At 41.1% G+C, this 22,454-nt stretch overlaps 1 protein-coding gene across 1 annotated transcript; it reads left to right on the top strand.

The window, feature by feature from the left end:
* The first annotated feature begins 693 nt into the window (after positions 1 to 693).
* pnocb (prepronociceptin b) lies at positions 694 to 21,944 on the top strand. Its single transcript, XM_055044321.1, has 3 exons — positions 694 to 808; positions 14,255 to 14,511; positions 21,064 to 21,944. The coding sequence occupies exons 2-3, from the start codon at positions 14,374 to 14,376 to the stop codon at positions 21,697 to 21,699; spliced, it is 774 nt and encodes a 257-aa protein (XP_054900296.1). The 5' UTR covers positions 694 to 808; positions 14,255 to 14,373; the 3' UTR covers positions 21,700 to 21,944.
* The last annotated feature ends 510 nt before the right edge of the window (positions 21,945 to 22,454 follow it).

Raw genomic sequence — 22,454 nt, 5'->3', positions numbered from 1 at the left:
TCACAGGTTAACAGTAGACCTTTGGGTCAAAAATGATTGAAGACTTTGTGTTTTACGGTAATTATTTAAGTAAAGTCAGTAATTAAGCATCCAGCATGATTAAGACCTGAGTAAAGCTCTGAAATGTCTTGTATGACTAACCTGTCATCAGCCCACCTCCTTCCATCGACCTCTCTGCTCTACAGAACTTGTTGATTCAATTAGAGAGATAATACTGTCTCACATCAAGGTGTGGCATCTTTACAAGCAACAAAAATACTGGATACTTTAACCTTTTCCAACACAAACAACCCAATCGACTACTGACTTTCACTCCGGCGGCTCACCTTCCAAGCAACTGATTGGAGACGCCATTGTCTCCCTGACCTTAACAGTAGGTCGCAGTTTGGTTTTGGCTTGAACAGAGATGTTCTAGATCAATCCAAGTGGGTGCTGCGTATTTTTACAGCCCCCACCTCCATTAGTTGGCTCACTGAGGATGAAACGGGTGGCGTAGGCAATGCCTCTTTACGTCACCGTGGGCCGCCGGCTCGTGTTCCTGCGTAACAGAACGGGGGAATCCACCTCTTCCCCGCCCCGTCCCCTCTGCGCTCCTGTGATATGAGTGGTGATGTACAGGAGAGGGGAGGGTGGCGAGGGAACTGAAGGGTTGAGCCAGGAGGGAAGGGGTGTGCCATTATAAGGAGCCTCAGAGGAGGCACGCGTTTAGTTGTTGAAACCCTCAGCCTAAGGATACGAGCCGAGACACCGAACCACTCAGAGCCTGCAGAAGGGAGGACTCCGAGACATTCTTACGTCACCGCCACAGGTAAGGAGGGAACTTTCTATCATGTCAAGGTGAGCTCACCTGTGTGGATAGATACAGGTGTTTGCCTGGGTTTATGAAAGAATCGCTTTAAAGATGTCTCTGTAAGATTATTTTTTATGTCCAGTCAATCTTCTCCCCCTTATCTCCCACCGGTTTGATGGTTTTCATATCTGACCTCTGTGGTTTTGTAAACAGCCCTTCTTACCTAGAGGAAGATTTCTTTTTTTTCCATTACCATGTGTTTATGTCCCTGTGGCTCTAAAGGCACAATCAACAGCATGCACATTGCACCTGACTACTACTTCATTAACAAGAGACAAAGTCATGATGAGAAAAGTGCAGAGGCGCGCACACACACAACACACACACACACGCACAAAATCCGCAAAGATCAGAGGGAATTTTGAAACTGTTAGGAAATTTTTCTCTTTTCCTGGACGGACGGGTGGATTAACCGAAACAGCCCCGGCAGAGGTCAATGAGCTAATCACCATGCCACTCCTGAATCAATTTATTCATAGCCTGTTGTCGGATTATCGCGCGTCAGATTAAACCACATAAAGACTCTCCAACAAAAGCCCGCTCGTTGCTCCCCGGAGCAGCTCTGGTGTCAACCTGTGGTCCAGGAAAAGAGAAAGAGAAGAGCAGCTTCCAAGTGGATCTTCTGTTATTATGCTAAACACATAATAATGATGATGGTTGTAATGATAATGGTAATGAATGTGCATAATCTGTTCCCATTATCAGGGAGGGGAAAAAAAAAAAACCTATACTCAGACAGACCAGGAGAAAATGGGTGCCTAATGTGCCATTCTGGGATAAACGACTCCACATTAGGGGAATGGTGTTTGAGGACTGAAATGTTTACAGGACAGAAACAAATGAAGTGTTTTGGAAGTAAATTTGGTTGACTGAAATGATTTGCTTCTTTCAGTATTTCCACAGAAAACGCTCCTTTTTCTGTGGAAAAAGGTTGTCGACAGTTTGCTTTCAAGAACACCCTTAACAAGCTCATTCAAAACAGTTTTTCCGAAAATCACATTTTTCAATTAAAAACTTCTAAAAGGAATGTCTGAATTTAAGTTGTCTTTAGTTTGATCTGTTAAAACTGTTTCGTAGTTGTGCTGATCAAATGATTACCAGTATCAAGGTCTGAAAAAAAAAGACTACGTCACTACTGTCTAAGGTTCGTTTATTAAGTCAAAGTTTTCCTCAGTTGCATGGAAAGTAGAGTTCACTGTGCATCCCTCCCCAACCTGTTGCTGTTTTAGTTGGCTGAAAGTATTTTTCTACACTTTCCCACACTTAAAAGAAAATTTTGTTTCAATTAAGGAAAACACAAACAGTAATGAGGTGGAAAATAAAGGCTGCCGCCGATGACTTCCTGATCTAACAGTTTTAAAGCTAGTTTCCACAAGCAGCATGTTGGCTAATCCTAATCCTGCTGTAGCCTCGATACCGGAGCAGGTAGCCTGACTAATTAGCCAGCTCATATGAACAGCTTACATGCTCAGTATTACCGTATACAGAAAAGAATGTCAAAAAGATACAAAATTCTTTGAATAAAAAACTTAAAAATACCACAAGCGGGTTCTTTTTTGAAAATATTTTTACAAATTCTATGTATCAAAATCTAAATAAAAAGTTAATGTTAGAGATTAAATGTACTTATTTATTTTTGTTTGGGATCAATAAAGCACCTGTGAACTGAACTGGAACTATCGCATCTCAAACTGATACTTTATGTTAACAGTAATAAGAATAATAATAGAACTGTTGCTTTTTGTTGAAATAAAAGTGATTCGATCATTTGTTTTGTTTGAAATTTCCATTTTCATAAAGGCAAAGCGTTCTATCTTGTACTCAAGGTTATCACATTCAGCTTAGTATCAAATGATGCCCTCCGTCTTTGGGATTTTTGCGACCTGAACCCAAACAGACCCCAACCTCCATATAATCTATCATCTGTTTGGCCCCTCTGCCAGCGCCTCCTTCCCTCATGTGTTCTGTATTTCTGCAGCCCCTCCACCACCCATCCTCCCATCCTGGCCTCACTGTCGTCTCCTCCACAAAACCGAGGAGCTCGACTTGGCCGAGTGAGATTGCCTTCCCCCGGACTCCGTGTCCAATGGATTCGTGCAGGTGTCAACGCGTCTTAACAGCGACCAGATCAATGATGACACGCAGCGTCAGCCGCCTAACTCTGCAGAATTTAAAAAGCTTTCCGCTTTTCCCACCCATTAGGCAATCATTCTGCTCTGACGGCTGACATATTTTCTGACGTTTTCATCTGATTTTTATTTCGGAGGGGCATCCTTGAGTTTTTGCCGCTCCATTCTTATTATGCCGAACTATGAAAGCTGAACAAATGAACATCGTCTTTCTCTGCAGGTTTAGAGCAGGGTGAAGCATCGAAATTCACTCTGCAGCACAGTGACCCTGCTATCTCCTGCAGACTCTCATATCTAAACCAAGCATCGGCTTCCGCCTGTGTTGAGGGTTTATCAGCCCAAACACAGCCGCTCTGTCTGAGATCTTGCTCTGCGCTTGAGTAATATTGTTTTGGGGCTATTAACCCAGCCAGGTGGGGGCCAAATGAGATGACTGCTGGTTTAACTCTCCCACCATGAAGAACGTATCTGATGCTTTGGCTGATTGCAGAAAAAGTGTCACCAAGTTCAGCCTCTACCATTAGGTGCAAATCAGAGCCACCCCGCCTGTATGTCTAATGAAGACAGTGGTGACGATACGCTCGTTTGATCAGACGCGATTGTGTTTTGGAAAGATGACAAACGTGAATATGAGGCGCATCGTTTCCCATTTAATGCTTGGGATAAATGAGTGTTAGCATAGCCTCCGTGGGAAATGAGGGTGAAATGAAGAAGCACGGTTTTGTATTATTGCAACTCAATTTGTTCTCTCAGCAGTGTGCACTAGATGAGATTTCCTAAATAACAGCAGTGGAAGATAAAGACAGTAGCAGGGGTTGTGATTTTCCAGCAGACATGAAGAAGATTATGACGGAGAAAACTGGCGAGGCAGAAAAAAAGACTGCCATTGTCGGGGGGACATAGAGGACGCATGGTAACGGGTCAGGTGACGGACACAGTCAGGAGACCGGCTGCAGCCGTGGCAAAAACACCAAATCGGATTAGACTCACACTCTCAGATTTTGTCATTTCGGGAAGCACCCCACAAGGAAGGGCCCCGACACCTCAGCCTCTCCTGGTCGCCTGAACTCTCCATCGAGTCACGCATTCTTTATCAGTGGTTGCACAGGATGGATTTACTTGGACTATCATCCTGTAACAAACTGACTAAATCCTTCACAAGCTGAAAGCTTCTCAAAAAGTTACCTGTAGGTTACAAATTGGGGTGCGGGTGTCTGGAATGTGTTTTCCTGGGAGGCTTGGACTTCAGGGTGGTCAGAATTAAATGAAATGAAGAATTAAAAGCCAACATTCCTTTTATCTCGACTGTTTGAGTAATCTTCCAGTCTCCTACAGGGTGGTGTTTGTTTTTTTACATTATTGCATTGCTTCCACTATGAATTGAATAGGGCTGCACCCAATTTTCTCAGTTCTGGGAAATTGGCAATTGGCTGATACCTACATGTGAAATCAGTCTTATCCACCAACTTTATCTTCCTTGGCAAAGATCTGAAAATCTCTACCAATTAAGCTTATTAAATGGAGGTTCTTTTTGTTTTTACACGGTAAATAGTTTATAAATTGTTGTAAGATGGCTGCTGACTCTTAATTTGAACTCCCTTAAAGGTGACAATTATTAAAACTGCAGCTATGCTATTAGAATATTGTCAACTGGCTGTTCGGACAATATAAGAGAGAGAGAAATATGCTTTTATGCTGCACTAAGTCTGCTGCTTTTATATAACCTTTAATAGGTAAATGTTACAGGAGACATAAAACAACCACATCCTACTGAATATTAAAAGCTCTTTGGTATTCTTTGTTCAGAGATTCAAATCTGTCGACAGTATCTGCGAAAGTATTCTAACATGTGGAGCTTTTTTATTTTTATCTATTTCACACAAGTTTCTAGTTTTAGTTATTATCCTAGCCTGGCTAGTCAGACAGTTCTTCCCATGATTCTTCAGGTGGTATTGAGCTTGTGATGAGGCATGCCTGCTTTCCTCCAAAAGTGATGCCAGGTACTTACACCAAAGACATGAATCTTTGTGTCAGCAGACCAGAGCATCTTGTTTCTCCTGACCTAAAAGTCTCTCAGGTGCCTTTTGGTAAACTCCAGATTGGTTGTCCCATCCGGTGACTTTGACCTGGTAACACTACCATGGAGGCCAGATTAGTGGATTGCTCCAGATGGTTGTCCTTCTGGAAGGTTCTCTTCTCTCCACAGTTGAATAGTGGAGCTCTGACTTAGTGACTTCTCACTGAAGGGCTGCAGCTCATATTAGACGTTGGCCACCTCTAGAAAGAGTCTTGCCGGTTCCAAACTTTTTCCACTGACCAATGACGGAGGCCCTAGAGCTCACTGGAAATGTTTCTGGATCCTTCCCCAGATTGGTACCTCAAGGCAATCGTGTCTTGGAGGACTACAGATTACTCCTTTGATTTCATGCTTGGTGTTTGACCTCGGACCTGCACTGCCAGTTGCAAAACTTCATGTACACAAGTGTGTGACTTTCCAAATTTGAAATTCCAAATAACTCAATTCTCCATGGGAGCTGGAGAAACAGCTCAAGGATAATGAGTGGAAACTGCTAATTGTTTTTGGAGGTTCATGGAAAAGAATGTGAATGTTTGTGTCAATGTGAAATTTTGGTTTATTATTTTTTTATGAATTAGCAAACCATAAAAAAGACTTACAGTTAGTGGATGAAAGTTGAAAATTTTTCTCTTCTCAATTGACCAAAAAAATTACATTGGCATCCATTAATGACATTGGAACGCAGCCCTGCAAGGACTGGACTTACTATCCCAAATTTCCATAATCTTGGTTGTGTTTTTTAAAAAAGTGAATCGCTTAAAATAACAAAATGTATCATGCCTTGGACTATATTATAGCATTAGACTAAAAATCTTGATTACATGGTTTAGAACTTGGTGTCAAAGTTTAGTCCTTGAGAGGTACTATGCTGCAACTCCATGAGGTTTCCAAAACACCAGAATCAAATGGCCATGGTTTTCCTTCAGCATTCAGTCATTCAACTCTGCAGAGGCCGAGTAGCGAGTCAGTAATTTGGTCAAGATGTGATGAAGATGGGCTGTATCTAAATGTTGCAGGATATCATCGGATGAGGACTGATTTTGAGTACCTTGAGTCAGGAATGATTTCTTGTTTACCTCTTCCCTGAAGGATTTCTGTTCTGCTTTGCCTGAACTAAAATATAAACAGCAACAACGTTTTGTTTCCAAGCATACTACATTTATTGTAGAAACTTCGGAGCAGCAGAAAGGTTTCTGGATCCTTCCCCAGATTTGTACCTCAAGGCAATCGTGTCTTGGAGGACTACAGACTACTCCTTTGATTTCATGCTTGGTGTTTGACCTCGGACCTGCACTGCCAGTTTAAAATAACAAAATAACAAATCAAGCATTTATTGTAGTATGCTTGAAGTGGAATATATTAAGATCTTTACAACAGGTACAATACCACTGATGGTAACATCTGACTCATGAGCCTGCTTTTATAACACTTCAAGCAGGCACTTAACCCGTTAATACCTTTGTGTGTTTCCTGAATGGAATGAGGAGAAGTCGGCCCACTCCTCTGATTTGCCAAACAAGGTAGTGACTACAGCTGACATAAAGGGTTAGCTATTTTTGCAGCTTTTTAAGACTAGCTTAAACCGAAGAGACGATAGGGCTTTATTTAGTTGAAGGTACTTCCATAAGTACCTTCAACCATTGATTGGTTTTACCCTTTAGAATGGCTTAATGCTTTATATCGACCATCCTGACACAAGAGGGCACAGATAATTCCGGGTCACTAGAATGCCATTTGTTTACACCAAGCAAGTTATGATGAGGTAAATTACCAGTAATCAGTAATAGTGAACATTTGAATATTTTATTGATGCGCCAAAATTTACCTATTATTAAAGCCAGGAGCTCCTAATCACCAGAGGCCAGAAGTTTTTCCCGAATTCAATAATACTTTGTGTAACAGTTTGAGCCATGAACCTCCAAACTCTCATCTCTGCTTTATTTGCAGTCGTGATTCAGCCCTCCATTTTGATATTGCCACTCACAAATAAATATCGGCCACCCTCGTCTATAAATTTGCATGCCGTTTCCCTCTTCAGCCTTTGGCGTTTCACCTCATTTGCATAATCTGTCTGACAGCGAGAGTGTTTGGATGGACGCGAGGGGCTAATCTTTGACGGACGGCAGCGGGACGAAAGCGGAATCTTTGGGCAAACAAAGGGGCCTTTTCCTGTGGAGGCGAAGTCAACATCATCCATCCGGATGGCAGCTTGGGAACGCGCTGCCCGAAGGGTGGCTCTTGAAAATAGATCTCCATCATCGTGCCCCCGCCTAAGCGACCTTGTCCTCCCTAATGAATGCCGGCATGAAAGCGAAGGGAAAATGGACTTTAATGAAGTGCCGGATGCGGCGCTGTTTTTAGACGCTTCCCTCCATCTCGTGGAAAAGAATGCTTTTACCTGCATCTCTCTGAAACAAGCGTATGGTCGCGCGCTTCCATTAGAGTTAACAAAGGCCTTGAAAATGTTATGTTTTCAAAAGAAATGTTCTTCCTGTTGAATTAGCAAGGAGGCCGTCACAAAAGGGCCCCTGCTCTCATACATTTGGTTTTATTAACTGGGTCCATTTCTTGTCGGAGAGGATAATAACGCGGGAGCAGAAATGTCCGATACCATCGGTTTACGGTCTTTCAGAGGGACGCTGAGGCAGTCAGAAAAGGGGGGTATTATATATCTTTTCTTTGAGTGGAAACTGAGCAGAATAGGTCCATTAAACTTTTTAGAGGTCCTTATTTAACTCTGCCCTTATGGACTGTCTTGTATTGGAGAACAAACAGATTAAAATGTGTTTTTTGCCTAATGTAGACTTTGAAAAATACCTCTCCCCTGTTCCAGCCTTTTGTTCCACTGAAACAGGAAGGTGGTGAATCGATTTTTACCCCCTACTACTGCATTGTTGTCTTGCTAATAGATAGAGAACGTCTCACTGCTTTTATTTTCCTAAAAAAAAAAGAAAGAAAAAAGAAAGAAGGTAGGTGAATGGATGAGATTTGCTATTTATGCGGATCGAGAACAAACTTGGTGGGAATTAATAAGGCTAAATTAGAAGCTCCGGTGAAGGGCGTCGAGGGCGCCAGACTGTCACGACTGTGAGTGGTGGAGAAGAAAAGCCCGGTGCGCGATCCTGACAAAGCCCTGACGCTCTCTATCTCATCCATTAGTTGTCTGCATGGAGCTCAAAAGCAAAGAGGAGCCTGTTAATGCACAGATAACCCAGAGGTCTCTATGTGTCTGTCTCTCCCCATCTCCCTCCTCCTCACTCTCTTCCTTACCTCCTTCTACCCCTCTTTCTTCAGCCCGCCCACCCAATGTTTCTCCCTCTTGTTTGAAACATTTAGTATTACGACAGGATCCTTTCCTCTTATGTGACGTTTTCCGAAAGATTCCAGTTTCTTTCATTAGCAATCTTAACCAACCGTAATGAAAGTCCAGCACCAAGACACCACGATGTGGTCACTTTCTAGGAGGCAGAGATGATTAGAATTTCTGCTCTACCAATAACGGAACCATTAGCGACACTTGGTTTATCTTTATATGCAGAGATTGGTGAGTGTTTTATGTCGACACGCCGTGTAATCACTGGTGGAGAGTGCATTGATCTGAGATAATGGGCAGCTAAAGAGCGATGTGGTGGTTGAACGGAGGGCTGAAGGAAGCCAAAGAGCGGCTTTAAAATAACACGATGATGGGTTTGACACCGCCGAATGCCTGTAAAGAAAACATATATTATTCTGAAGGACATAAAATTTCTTTTTTTGTGAATCAACAAGGTAAAAATATTAAGGTTTGGGTTTGTCTCAACAATCACACTTTGGTTGATTTTTTTTTTTGTGTGTTCAGCCTTAAATTTTGTTGTTTTTTGACTCGATTCAATTCGAAAATACTTTAAATACCGAAAAGGGGAATTAATTGTTGTAAATGTTATCATCCAAATGTCTTCATAGAGTTGTGGATGGTAATGCTGTCCGTAGGTAGGATCTCCTGTCGCAACAAACCCGAAGAGGTACCTGAATGAAGAATGTTGCTTGACTGACATGCTAGCAACTCAACTTTGGGGCAGCAGAGATCATTTTCTGCAGCCCCTTCTCCAGGCTTGGCTTTACTGGTTCTCCTTCAGTTAGCCCCAGCGAGTTTTGTCTCAATGTGCAGATTCAGCGTGACTTCTTTCCGATTTTTGGATCCACCTCACGGGTGGTACAAGCCGGTCCAAGCTGACTTTTACGTATCTGATTGGGAGACCGCTTCTTCTAATTGGATTTATGTCACTGGATGAGAGATGGCAATACTATTGGAAGAGCGCATACAACATCAATTTGACAGAGCAACCTGCAACTTACATGATCTTAGGTCATTGAGACAAATGGAAGAGATGGTTTGAACGTCCTCCTTCTTCTCTCTGGTCCTACTCTGCATCCATGAAGCTTCCTCTTCAAATCTTCTGGTCTTTGTGGGTCAAAGTTCAGGTAATATTTGAGTTTACAGGGTTCTAATTCGCAGATCCCAGGTTTTAAAAACAACAGAATTGCCCCTTTTATGCAACATTAGCAACTGTCCGAAAGTGAAAAGGGGAAGAGCAAGAATCGTTCAATCTGCACAGCGTCCATGACAGGAGAAGGACAATTGTCCAAATATTTTTCAAATATATATACATATATATATCATCAAAGAACTGTTACTCCAACATGCTTCCAACATCAACCGTGAAAATCTTGCCGCTGTTCACTTACAACTCCTTGTACTCACATGTCCAGTCAATGTAACTGCTTTCCCAGAGGCTTTTTGTTCCATACTTTCATTAAGTGAACAGTTTGTCCTTCAGCTCCAGCTCTTTACTGAAAACATTTTGTCTTGTGGAGTAAATCTGTGGCATAGTCTTAGCATAAATAAATAAAGCAAATAAAGTAACATCCAAACATCACCCAGTTTGAAAAGGCGGTTTCAGATGAGACCACGTCGTACTCAAGACAATTATGGATCCTGATTTTACAAGGTTCTACTTCTTCCTAGCACATTTCGAACACAGCATTTCGATCTTAAATCTAAGTGTAAATAGAGTCAAATCTCCAGCTGTTATACCTGTTATTTTCATTGAACATACACTAATTCACAAAGACACAAAGTGTAGTCACAGAAAGATAATCTCAGGCTTATTGTTTGGCTCTGCGCACATTTCCACTTGGCTGAGTAATCTCTACCTGCTGGCATTTTTCTGACGAAACGAAGACACAAAAATTATAGCTTGTCAAAATAGCCTTCATCACAGCCAGCGTGGGACTTGTGCAGTTATACCGTCGTGTTGTAAACATACTCAGATGTGTGTACTTTGCGTTCAACATGCCCCGTTTGGGCAATAATCGCAGGACATTTTCAACTTACGGGAGACGTTACTGAACATTATGGGGTTAAGTGTGTCATAGTTTATGGGTAAAAGGTGTGCAAACAGGTGTAAGTGAGATATATAATAGCCAGATCATTACATTTGGATCACTGTCGAGAGACAAGTAGATGGATGTCTATTGATCTAGAACATTGACGGGATTTTCCACTATGGGTCTGTATGATGTATTGATGGCTTCCTCACAAAACAGACCAGCAAGCTAATCCAACTTCCTGCATCCATGCAAGTCAATGTAACAATATACATGTGAAATTAAAAATAATAAGAGTATTACGTCTCAGAAAGTTCATTTTTCCAGATTATTTTTGCAGCGATTTTTTTATTTTTATTTTTTCAAAATTGCCTCGTGCCGTAAGTTATTCCTACGACGGAGTTTTAGTGCGATGGTGAAAAAATATATTCCGGTTATTTTTATTTTTTCTACTTAACGTCTTGCGTGTGACGTCGCACGTCTGAAGAAAGTGAGCGCAAAGGAAAGAGGAGAAAAGAGGAAAACGACGGCGTCTGTCGAACTGAAGCAGGAGATGATACAAAAACATGAGCGTTGTGTGAGAATTATTGAAATGGCCAAGGGAAGCACAATTCTTTCTACAAAGTATCCATGAAGAGATGGGCTGGTGTGATTTGTCAATGAAAATGTGTTGGGGGTTTTTCTGTCATTTTAGAGTGGCTTGGTCATATTTTACAGGGCTGGAATAGATTAAAGTTATTTTAGTTCACTCAAACAGAGAACATAGGTTTGAAAGCAGATTGACTTATGCGATGAATTAAACTTGCATCTCAAGCTTCTGCTGAACAAGAAGCAGGTTTTGGGAAACTCTTCACATTTTGATGACTTGTTTAGGTTATTTCCCCAGAGAACAGGACGGATTCTTAAAGACTGGAAACGCAATGCTTTTCTGAAAGCCAGTGCCTAAATACATGCAGGCAATTTTACGGACGCCTTTTATAAAATTACCATGACATGACTTTGTTTATTCATAATGGTGTTGACAAAAACATCCAGATAGAAGTCTTGAATTGTCATCTCATATTAAAATACTTCAGTGAAATTATTATTAATGGGTGAATGCTGCGACTTTGTAACACCGGAGTGCTGTCGTCGCCCACGCTGGGCCTGTGCTCATTTGTTTTACTTAGAAAGGGCCACTTAAGGGAGAACATGACAATATCAACCAGACTTAGTCAGCAGGCGGGTAAATAATCATCACACAAAACATTTCAGGGAGGCAAGCAGACAGGTTTCCTTTAATGATTTCGCTTGGAAATTTGCCGGAGCCGTGCCCGGCTGACTTCATGTGGTAATGTGACGAAGTGGAAGTGGTCACAGTGTGCCAGTTTTTACATATTCATCAGTTTTTCTTTTTAACCGCAGCTCCCTCATCAATACATTAGCACTGCAGTTTATTCTCAAAGGTCCCACTTCACTGTTATCAATACAGGCTCACTGTGACTGATTACATCCGCTTCTGGCTCTGTGTGGGCTGTGATATTTCCGATGAAATATTTCTCACGCAAACTTTTCATGTCGCTAGGTTCCTTTGGATGAAGTGTTTCTTCCTCCGCAGTCCTTTCGCTTTGCAGCTAAAACGGACATTGAGCTTTTCCAACAAACTGCTTCAGTCAGTACTTACCTGAAGGCAGGTTTTTGGAAAATGCTCCCGCTTGGAAAATTGGCTCCAGTGAGGCAAAAAGTCTTTCCAGGCTAAGCATCAAGTGGCTCGTTTCTGGCAGGAGTTCTCTACGAACGTGACCGTCCTAGTTAAAGTCTTTGCTTTTACGAGCACGCGGGGAGCAAAAAATTGAGGACTTAGCTGTTGGAAAAAAGAAAATGTAAAAAGAAAATGTAAAAAGAAAATTGATCAAATCCGCCAAACACAACATCCATAGACAAGTTTTGTTTGGCTAAGTTTTGTTTGCGGTTTCCGATATTGACTTAAAATTTTATTTTGACACGTTCTTGTAAAAGTGATGGAAAAAAAAAAAAAAAAAGGATTTATTTTTTGGCAGGGACAATGCATATTAATTCACAATCCAGACAATTTCAGAAATTTTAAAACATCATTAATCATTATCACAATAATTTTTTTCATGATAACGATACCAATATACAATATCAATACAATACAATTGTTATCCAATAGAACAATACAATTTTTTTACATTATTTGTTGGTACTTTTTAATATTTATGGCGTCAGGTAAGCAGCAAGTGAGTCACAGATCGTAATATGTAAATGGTAATGAGGAAAAGAAATACATAAAACTGCAATTAATGTTTGTCAGGTAAAAAAACATCTGTGCTTGTTTTCATCATGTTCACGAAAATGAGATTTGTTGCTTCTTTCTACTACCTTTACATCCTTTCATTAGTTGGCATTGAAGTGTTCGCAAAATACAACAACAACAAAAAAAATTTCTAATTTCTCTTTACCTCATTTAGTTCCTTCTACCTGGACGATGGCCGGGTTTTAGATTTGCAGGCCTGCAGAGGCAACAAAAAGTGTTTCTTCTGAGGCAGACCAGGCAATCTGTGACGTTCTGAGAGGCTGTTTTCCTTCATCATCTCCGTGTTATGGGCTGATACAGAATAGATGTGGGTCGGAGAATGAAGGTCAACCCTGTGCACCTGGTTCACTCTGTTAATGCCACAGTCACACATCAGAGGACTCTCGAATTTATTTGCCCACCCCTCCTGCTGAATCTCACATCTTTAAAAAAATAATGATATAAAGCTGCAGTTAGTAACTTTTATAGAAATATATATATATATATATATATATATATATATATATATATATATTTATTCATTTATTTTTTTTCTACGTATTTCAGTTAAAAGTGTCACCATATTGAGGCAGCAACAAACTGAAAAAAAATTGAGCTCTTTGAAATAAACCATTCCCTGTTAAAAACAACTAATCAGAGCCAGGCTCTCTTATACCTGTCAAACAACTTTATGAACATGCTAAATATGCCAATGGTGGCGACAACTTAGAGTTCCAGAAAAACTGTTTATTCAACATCGGATAAACAGTTTTTATCTAACATTCCGGCTAGTTAGAATGTTATGGCTAACTAGCCATAACATTCCTAACAGACTCTGCTATCGGGAAGACGCTGTGGCGTAGCAGAGAGCACAAATGATAGACAGCGCCAAGACCTGCCTCCTGGCTCTGATTGGCTGTTTTTAGTTAGCACTGCGAAAATGAAGAGGAGCTTGATTTGCTTTTGTTTGTTTTTTTTGACAGATTATCTGTCTATACTGCCAGGATGTAATGACAGTTCCACCAAATGAGTTAAATATATATATATATCAAAAGTATCAAATTTACATAATAAGCATTAAACATAGTTCTATTGTTGTCAAAACTTTTTATAAACTCATATGCGCCATCATCTGTATGTTGTTCATGAGACAGAATGAAAACAGCTGTGTGCCGATTGCTTCGGGTGATGACCCATGTTGTGCTTTAAAGATAATCCCTGCAGCCACTTATAAATGGCAACAAATCCCCAACCTCTGCAATCGGGAAAAAAAAAAGTCCAATTTGTGAAGCAACCCCTGGAGCAGAGGACGATTCCTGCCCACTGGAATTTGCCCATCTATTATTGCTTGAGATTGCGCTCTCTCTCAATCCCCACCCACGGCGTCCATCTCCTGATGTTGGCTGAACACTCTTCCACCACCAACGCTTTCAACTGACCACACAAATCCAGTTAATTATCTGTTGGCGAAAAAAATGAAAGAAATGGAATTGATGCAATATTGCTGTCACTCTGGTGCGCTTCTCTCCTTGTAGGCTGGAGCCAGATCCCAGCGGCATTGCCTCCCAGATTCTCCAGCTGCTGACTGTGATCTCTGCTGGGCTCTGGTCCGTCCCTGTCCACCCGCCTGCCCGCCTGCCTGGCCGTGCTGAGCATGAAGGTCCCCGTGTGGTGCCTGGTGGTTCTGCTGGGATGTCTCTTCACCCCCACGCGCTGTGACTGTCAGGGGGAATGCGTGGCCTGTGGGCTGCTCTTACAGCAGCAACAGCTGGAAGAAGCTTTCGATACCATAGTGAGTATATGGATGACTGGCTCTGTTGTTGTTTTTGTTTTCTTTCTTTCTTTAGTGGGTCTAAATTGCAGAGCTCATGTCATCACCTTCCAAAAATAATGGCCTGTGTCATTTTTTTTGCCAAAAGATTAATTAGGTTTGGAAAAATAGCTTAGGCCATTATTTTAGTCCCAGCTCTGTGTTAGTCGTTCATAATACTTCAGACACGTATTTTTATTTATTTATTTTTACTCAAAGGAGTATTATTGGCTGTAGAGACCACTAATGATGCAAACCCACACATATGAAAACCAACAGCAGCTGTTGCGCAGTGGTTACCTAATTGTCAGGCAATTATTGCATAAGAAAACTGGAGACACATGGCTTTCGCTGGAAAAAAAAGCTGAAATTATTTTAATCCGACTTCGGATATTGCAAAGCACGAACGCAACACTTTGTGACCAAAGGTAAAACTCCAACCTCTCAACATGGAGGAACGGATTCTCTCCACCTTCTCTCAAACCCAGAACTTCCGACTCGCCTTTCCAAACAGTCCGAGGACGTCATCGGGGGTAAAAATAGTCTGTGGGCGTCCATGGATAACGGCAGGACGGCTAATTTAGCTGATAATGATGCGCGGAAAGACAGCTGGGACCTTTATGGAGTTGTAATAGAACTATGTAATTGACTGCTCCTCTGTAGCATCATCTCGGGCTTACATCGATGACTGACACTTTTGATCAGCTCCTCATTGTGTTAGCTGCTTTCCCATTGAGCCGAGCCCCAGATGGAATCCGATGAGCAATTCCATTGTTTCCTGCTCCAGACGGAGAGAAGGTGTGTGTATGTGTGTAAGCGGGGTCTTGACATTATAACAAACAGCGACGGCCTCACACACACGGTTGCGTGACTATTTTTGTGGGGACTTTCCATTTACTTCCATTCATTTCTAAACCTAAACCTCACCCTTATCCTAACCCTAACCCTAACAATTACATACCTATTCCTACCAAAACTCAATTCACAGATAAATCTAATCGCTGAAGCAAAAACCAGGCTTCTGTCCCCACAAGGAGCAATGGGTCCCCACACCGTAGAATTTGTCAGAGAAATGGCCCCCACAAGGTATTACAAACAAACACCATTGATTTGTTCCCGGAGTCGGCAGACACACGGATAGAGGAGACATACTGTACGCACACACGCCTTGTGCCTTTCTATTCATTACGGAATAAATTATATTATTCTCAAAGGTAAATGCCAAGTTTTGTTTACACTTGGGCTAATTATCTGTGTTGTTGGTCTTAATTAGAGGATTTTCAGCAGCTCCGACAGGCTTCATTCAGGATTCCTGGGGTTCTCTACGTGTCACAGTTCAGAACAAAGCAGCAGAAACGTGTCAAACTGAGCTCTTTGAAACTTCCAGAGAATCTGATCCCAACTTCACTTAATCGCATTTTTCTTTCTAAAAAAAGTTAAGACTCTACCCTCTCCTAGTGTTAAAGTCATCGGCAAAACAGGAATCAGCTGGGAAAACTTGCTACGTTGTGCAACTAACAATTATTTTAGCAATTGATGGTTCTATATCGATTTAAAAAAACCTTGTCATATTCTACAGATTTTTTCAAAGGTGCAAATGAACAAATTGTTCAATCATTTTCTGAATAAGAAATTAAACATTTTATTGCCAAAAATGCAATAGCATTGTGTTCTTTTAGTAGATTTGAACTGAAAACTGAGCTGGTTGAGTTTTGGCAAACGAACACATCTACAAAGATAATTTCATGTAAAAGCTGCAGTATGCAATTTTGAGGTGGGTCTTAGCACTGTCAATCATCATTTCCTTTTCTTCCCTTGCTCTGTGTAATTCCACAGCTTGTACAGCTGGTCTTGAATGAACAAATTGTTTATTCAAAACCAGAATGAGTGGCATAGCCACTTTTAGTGGCTATGCTAACAGTGGCTTGTTAGCATAGCCACTCAAGACAGCCGACAGATAGTTTATCCATGACTTTGAGTTGTTTCTCCGCCTTTATTGCTTTTAGCAGATAGTACATGAGCTTGGTTGGCAGCGCTGAGCACCTCCTCCTGGCTGTGATTGGTTGTTTCTGATTGGGAGCAGTTCATTTCTTCAGACAGCAATAGAAGCTCAGGGAGGAGATGGAGAAAACACATAGCAAATAACAAATTGTTAGGACATGTATGTATGTAAAAAAACATATTCTTTACAAAAGTAAAGTATATATATATATATATATATATATATATATATATATATATATATAAAATTTTATATATAAAATATATAAAATTTTGGCATAGTTACACCAGGTAACTGTCAAATATAAATATATATTTGACAGTTTTGGCTTAATTACTGTTCTGAATATGATGGGGTTTTTCTTTTTTTTGAGTCTGCGTTCAGTTAACTATTATAGTGAAATTTAGAATTCTGAGCTTTTTTGTGACCATTTGTCAAAAGTCCCTTTTCAACGCAGCTTAAAATCTGGGCTCCTAAAAGAACTTCAGGATTAGAAAACGTTTCCAAACGAGTCAAATCAAGGCAGTAGGCTGGTTTCAGATGATTATACTTTTAACGCCTGAGCTCGTCGACTACGGAGATACTTCCGACCTGCTGTTAGACGGCTCCGCTTTAATTCATTTCGCCACCTGGCATCATGTCGTCGGCGAACAAAATAAAAGGTGTAATTCCTGCTCGGCCGTTCAAAAGCAGACGTTTTTACCTGAGGGGAAACACAGGTTTGTCAGTAACGACCACATTCCATCTGAGCGAAGGTCTGCTTTTACCCAGCAACAGGCACGCACAGATGCAGGGGTGATTTACAGCGCTTGCTAATGCACCTGCATGTTCCCTTCTCAATAAAGTTAAATTGTCTACCGTGAAATGAGCTAATCAGACGGATTTAGTGCTCCAAGTCCTCTCACCCCCACTCAAAAGGCTGCAGTTGCTCTCAATAGCCTTGCTCTGGTTCTAGGTAGTACACCAGTACATCTGAGGGTCAACCCCTTATAGCCATAAAACGTCTGCGGCAGCCAAATGTTTCCCACAACCGCCTTTGCGTCCTCTCATGTATATAAAAACAGAACTAAATGCTCCCTCTCTCTCTCACGCACACACACACACACACACACGCACACACACACACACACACACACACACTCGTCTCCACTCACTCATAAACTCCTTTTAGATTGCTCCATTGATCTGACGTGGAGAATCCCCTTGGTGTGCTCATTTAATTTACGACGGATAATTAATTTCCGCTGATAGATCCGCAGCGGAACTCCCTCTTCTCTGGCTCCTGTGATGCGAGCAGGTCTTCCGATAACAATGGCAATTTATCTCGTTTTGGGCGAGATTTTGAAGAGCAAATGGGATTCGTCTCTCAGCTTAAGCCCAAAACTTTTAACTCGGAGGGTGCAGCGCTTGGGTGAAAAGGAGAGAAGTGGAGGGATACAGCACTTTGGAGAACATGGTGGGGAAGAAAATGCGTTTCTTAAAGTATTTTGAAATTTGTAATTTTCACTCTGGTGTTGATGTTCCTTGGCAAATTTTAACAATGACAATTTTAAGTTGTTTTGGCTTTGGCATCCAACTAGCTTGTTAGGTTCCACAATTTTGCTTTTCAAAAAGGTCAAGGTAACATAACCTTGTTTTAGTACTAATATTAATAGTGTAGTTTTTAGTAGTTCTAATAAATCGGAACAACATTTTTAAGTGGACTTCATCCAGTTTGATTTACTAAAATGACTTAATGGTTCACAAATTTCACATTTATTTATTGTATTGTGGTTTAAAGAATCACGATTTTCCTAATGGCTTTATTTATGCCCTCTTTTTATTAAAATTATAACACAGACAAACATTAATACTTTATGATTCTTTTGTTAATTGACTTTTTAACACTTGTAATTCCTTTTATTTTTTTTCTTATTGTTCTTGACTTGTGGCCAGTGGGCTGAAAGTAATCATTTCAAGGGCCCCAAAAGGCCCACGGACCACACATTGGACACCCCTGAACTACTGTGTCCATGAACTAATGTAAAAAATGTGAAACGAGTGACTCTTTCTGAGTGGTTTTTTTTTTTCCCTTAAGACCATTAAAAAAACAAAACCACAGTAACATCCCTGCATGTGTGTGTATGTGAAAGTCCTGGCAGCAAATGACACAAATAAAAGTATTTCACTTACAAAATGCCAATGCTATTTACCTTCCACATTATTTTCCCATAGCTGTTCTGCACTGCTTTATGAGGGTGTATCATGTAAAATTGTAACAAATGACGGTCTGAAATTACCGTGTGCAAAAAAGTTGCACCAAGTCTTCTGCCAACAGGAAAGAGGCTCATAATATATTCAGAATGCAAACCAAAATCTGATGTCCAAACAGTAAAGCTGTGACCCTTTCAGAAATCTGACAGGAAATCAAAAAGTCAGGAATAATGATGAGTTGACAGGAAAGTCATTAAAACTGCACAGCATACCTGTGCTATATTAAAAAGTTGTAAAATATGACGGGTGTCATTTGAAGAGCGGGAAACACATCATTATTATAACCAAAGAGTCAATCAGAAATAAATAGGTATCGACGAAGGAAATGATTCTGCTGCTGTCCTTCAGGCCAGTTTGCGACGTCTTTCAATTTGGTGCTGTCAGTCATTCTGCGGTCGCAGATTTTACGCCTGTCAAATGATGGACATCTCATATTGGTGCATAGCTTTCCATATATGCTGACCGTGGCAGTAACAAGGCCCATTAACTGCAGCGGCCGCCCAGTCAGGCTCCGCTACAGGGCCGTAAAGAAACGCGATTGCTTGTCATCGTTTTACAACGTGTAAAATACTTTAATATTTAGCAATAAAGACAATTTATGAAGATGAAAACCTTTGTGAGGCCTATTGAAGTATTTTCTTAGAATGTAGACATACCTAAAAAGAAGATTAGCTTCACCTAAGCGGACTTCTTCTCAGCCTGGTGAATCTTTTTGCTATTTTTAGAATTAAAAAAAAAAAATTTATCTTAAATGAATAAAAGAAGCCAGGGTTATGACTGCAGCTGGTCAAGCTTGCAACAAGATCAAATTATGTTTTATACTTATTGAGGCAAACTGAAAACCAGATTAGTGAATAATAGGTTTTTATCAGTTGGACACACTTGAGCTCCAATGAGATTTTGTTGGCCTCCAATTAGCAACTCTTTGATAACTAGCTAACGAGAGCGCACACATCCCTCCAAATACTTGACATGCATTGATTTGTATTCGTTTAAGACTTTTATATCCAAGTTTCAGGCAGAAAATTGGACCCTATCATTTGGTAATTCCTGTTCAATTTTGTTCAGATAAAAAATAAAAAAGATGTTCAAAGTCAAACGTGGTAGCCATTTTATCAAGAGCAACAAAATTCCAAATACATCTTGATATTATCAATCTAGCAACAGCATACACAAGATTTTTCGAGACTATTCGAATCCCATCCACCTTAAAGACAAAAAAGTGAAGCTGTTTTTTCAGGGTCAGAGTGTGTATACGCTAAGTTAACTTAGCGTGGCTAATAGCTTTTAAAGATCTTTATTTTTTTCCCCTGATAACCTGAAACTCTTTGCTAACAAACTGTTGTCAAACTGCAGTTTGGCATTCATAAGCCTATGATTTTATTTCTTAGGTTGTAAAACTTCCACAATGAGTGGAACAAAACTTCAATTGTGAATTAACAATTGTTTCCTAGTGAAGAGTTTTAGGGAGGACTGAGATTTCACTGGCTTGGCATTAGCATTTATGCTACAAACCTTTTGAGTACAGAAAACTTTGAGCAAATGTTGAAAATGTGACATTTTTTAAATGTACATTTAGCCTAAGCTTAACTAAAGTCCAGAGTAGGTAGGCTAATGAGAACTCAGCCAGCTGTCTTTCAGTATTTCTCTGGATTCATGTCTTTTTTAACTTCCTCTTTCAAGTTTATTTTACAGTGTAAAAGACACCATCGTCTTCTCTACGTCTGTTTGATAACAGTTTCATCATATTAGCCAGAAATGGGGCTCTGGTTTGATTTGTTGGGTTGAATAGAGATAAAATCATCATCCATTTTATTGGCTTTTACTACGAAATAATTTATTACCTTGTTGATTTTAACCTTCCTTTGTTTAACTTTGTCTTTGGCGAAACAAATTACTCATTGTCGGGTACAACAGATTAAAACTCTTAGCTAATTCTGGTGCATGTATGAGTTGGTTAATTAATGTGCATTGTCCGTACCAACTAAACGAATATATTTCCAATTGATCAGCCATAGATTAATACCATTTTAGACGCAACACGAGACAAAACCTCTCTTCTGATCATTTAACCTTTACTGGTATTACGGTTAAATAAAATGCTGATTAAAGCAACTTTTATAAGAAACAGAAGAGCTCTGCACCGAGAGTGATTGACAGCACTAAGACCCTCCTCCTGGCTCTGATTGGTTGAGGTGGAGCTTGTTTTTCCCCTAATATATATATTAGAAAAGTTGCATCCGTTGGACTACATACATTTCTTCCTGTTCCCTCTCCAGGTGTGTCTGTTGGAGTGTGAGGGTCACGTCTCCACTTCGCTCACATGGGAAGTATGCAGACGCGCTGTAAAGCTGTCACACCAGCCTACACTGGCTGAAGGGGGCACTCTGTTCAAAAGAGCCGGGGAGGAGCCGGGCCTGGCCCCCCTCGACCTGAACACCGAGTCGGCAGCAGCTCAGCGGCTCCCGGAGCGGGACCTGGACGAGACGCCGTGGGACGAGCGCAGCGTCCAGTATGACTCCTCCCTGCTGGGCTCCTCGGAGGAGGGCGGGAGCCTGCGGGGCCTGGATGTCAGTCTGACCGAGGAGGAGGCCCGGCAGACGGGGGAGCGGGGCTCCAACAGCGACGGCCGGCTGGATGGGGACGCCAGTTCCGAGGGCGTCACCTTATCCAAGCGCTTCGGCGGCTTCCAGAGGGGCCGCCACGGGTACAGGAAGCTGATCGGCGCCCCGGTCAGGGGCCTGCAGAAGCGCTACGGGGGATTCATCGGCGTCCGCAAATCCGCCCGCCAGTGGAACAGTCCGAAGTGGATGAACGTGAACCAGCAGCTGCGGTACAGGAGCAGCAGCCGCAGCGGCCGGCCCGGTGCCGGCGGCCTCCCCACGAACCGGCGCTGGAGGCAAAGCAAACTGTGAAGCCGCCCTCGGGTCACCTCAGATCAGCCCACCTTTTAGTTCTCAGCGGTCCCTCGGATTCGAACTGTCGACGTGATCAGAACAACAGACTCTCATCTCTTCGTGTCCCCAAGTAACAGAGAATGTTTTGGTGTCCCTCCTATTAAACTCACATTTACATGCCATTCTGTGAAATAAAAGAATTAGAGAAGTGCAATTGAATATATTTTTGTGTGTCGATACAATAAAAAGGGGCCTCAGTGACACTGGAAAACTGACTGCTTGTGAAGTTTTTCCACCAACAAAGCTCCATAGAACACTTCCCCATAGCACCTCACATTTTTGTGTCTTTCATGGAGATTCTGTGGAGCAGTTCATACTTGTGAAATAGAAGGAAAACGACGGCAGAGAACGAGATGAAATTATGGATTTCAAACATTTTTATGAATGAAAACCTAAAAGGTGTGACATGCATTTCTGTTCGTTCCCATTTACTTCGATAAACTCTTAATAAAATCTGGTGCAGTGGTCTCCAAGCTTTTTGACTCAGGCCAGGTAGGCAAATTTTTCCAAAATAAAATCTCCCAAAGTTTTTTGGAATTAAATTTTTTTAATTTAAATAATAAAAAAAAAATTGACCTTAGCTAACTGGTCAAATTGACTCAGTTAAAATGGGCAAAAAATTGGCCACTGTTAACTAGTGGCAGGCCACAAAAGGCATAACACTAAAAATTGAGAAAAAAAATAATTAAATGCTTATTGTGATTTATTTTAGT

Source organism: Poeciliopsis prolifica, unplaced genomic scaffold (genome assembly GCF_027474105.1).
Source record: "Poeciliopsis prolifica strain line A6 unplaced genomic scaffold, Auburn_PproV2 SCAFFOLD020, whole genome shotgun sequence".
NCBI classification, from domain to species: Eukaryota; Metazoa; Chordata; class Actinopteri; order Cyprinodontiformes; family Poeciliidae; genus Poeciliopsis; species Poeciliopsis prolifica.
The sequence above is the reverse complement of the archived record's forward strand: the minus strand, read 5'-3'. Positions and strand labels throughout refer to the sequence as shown.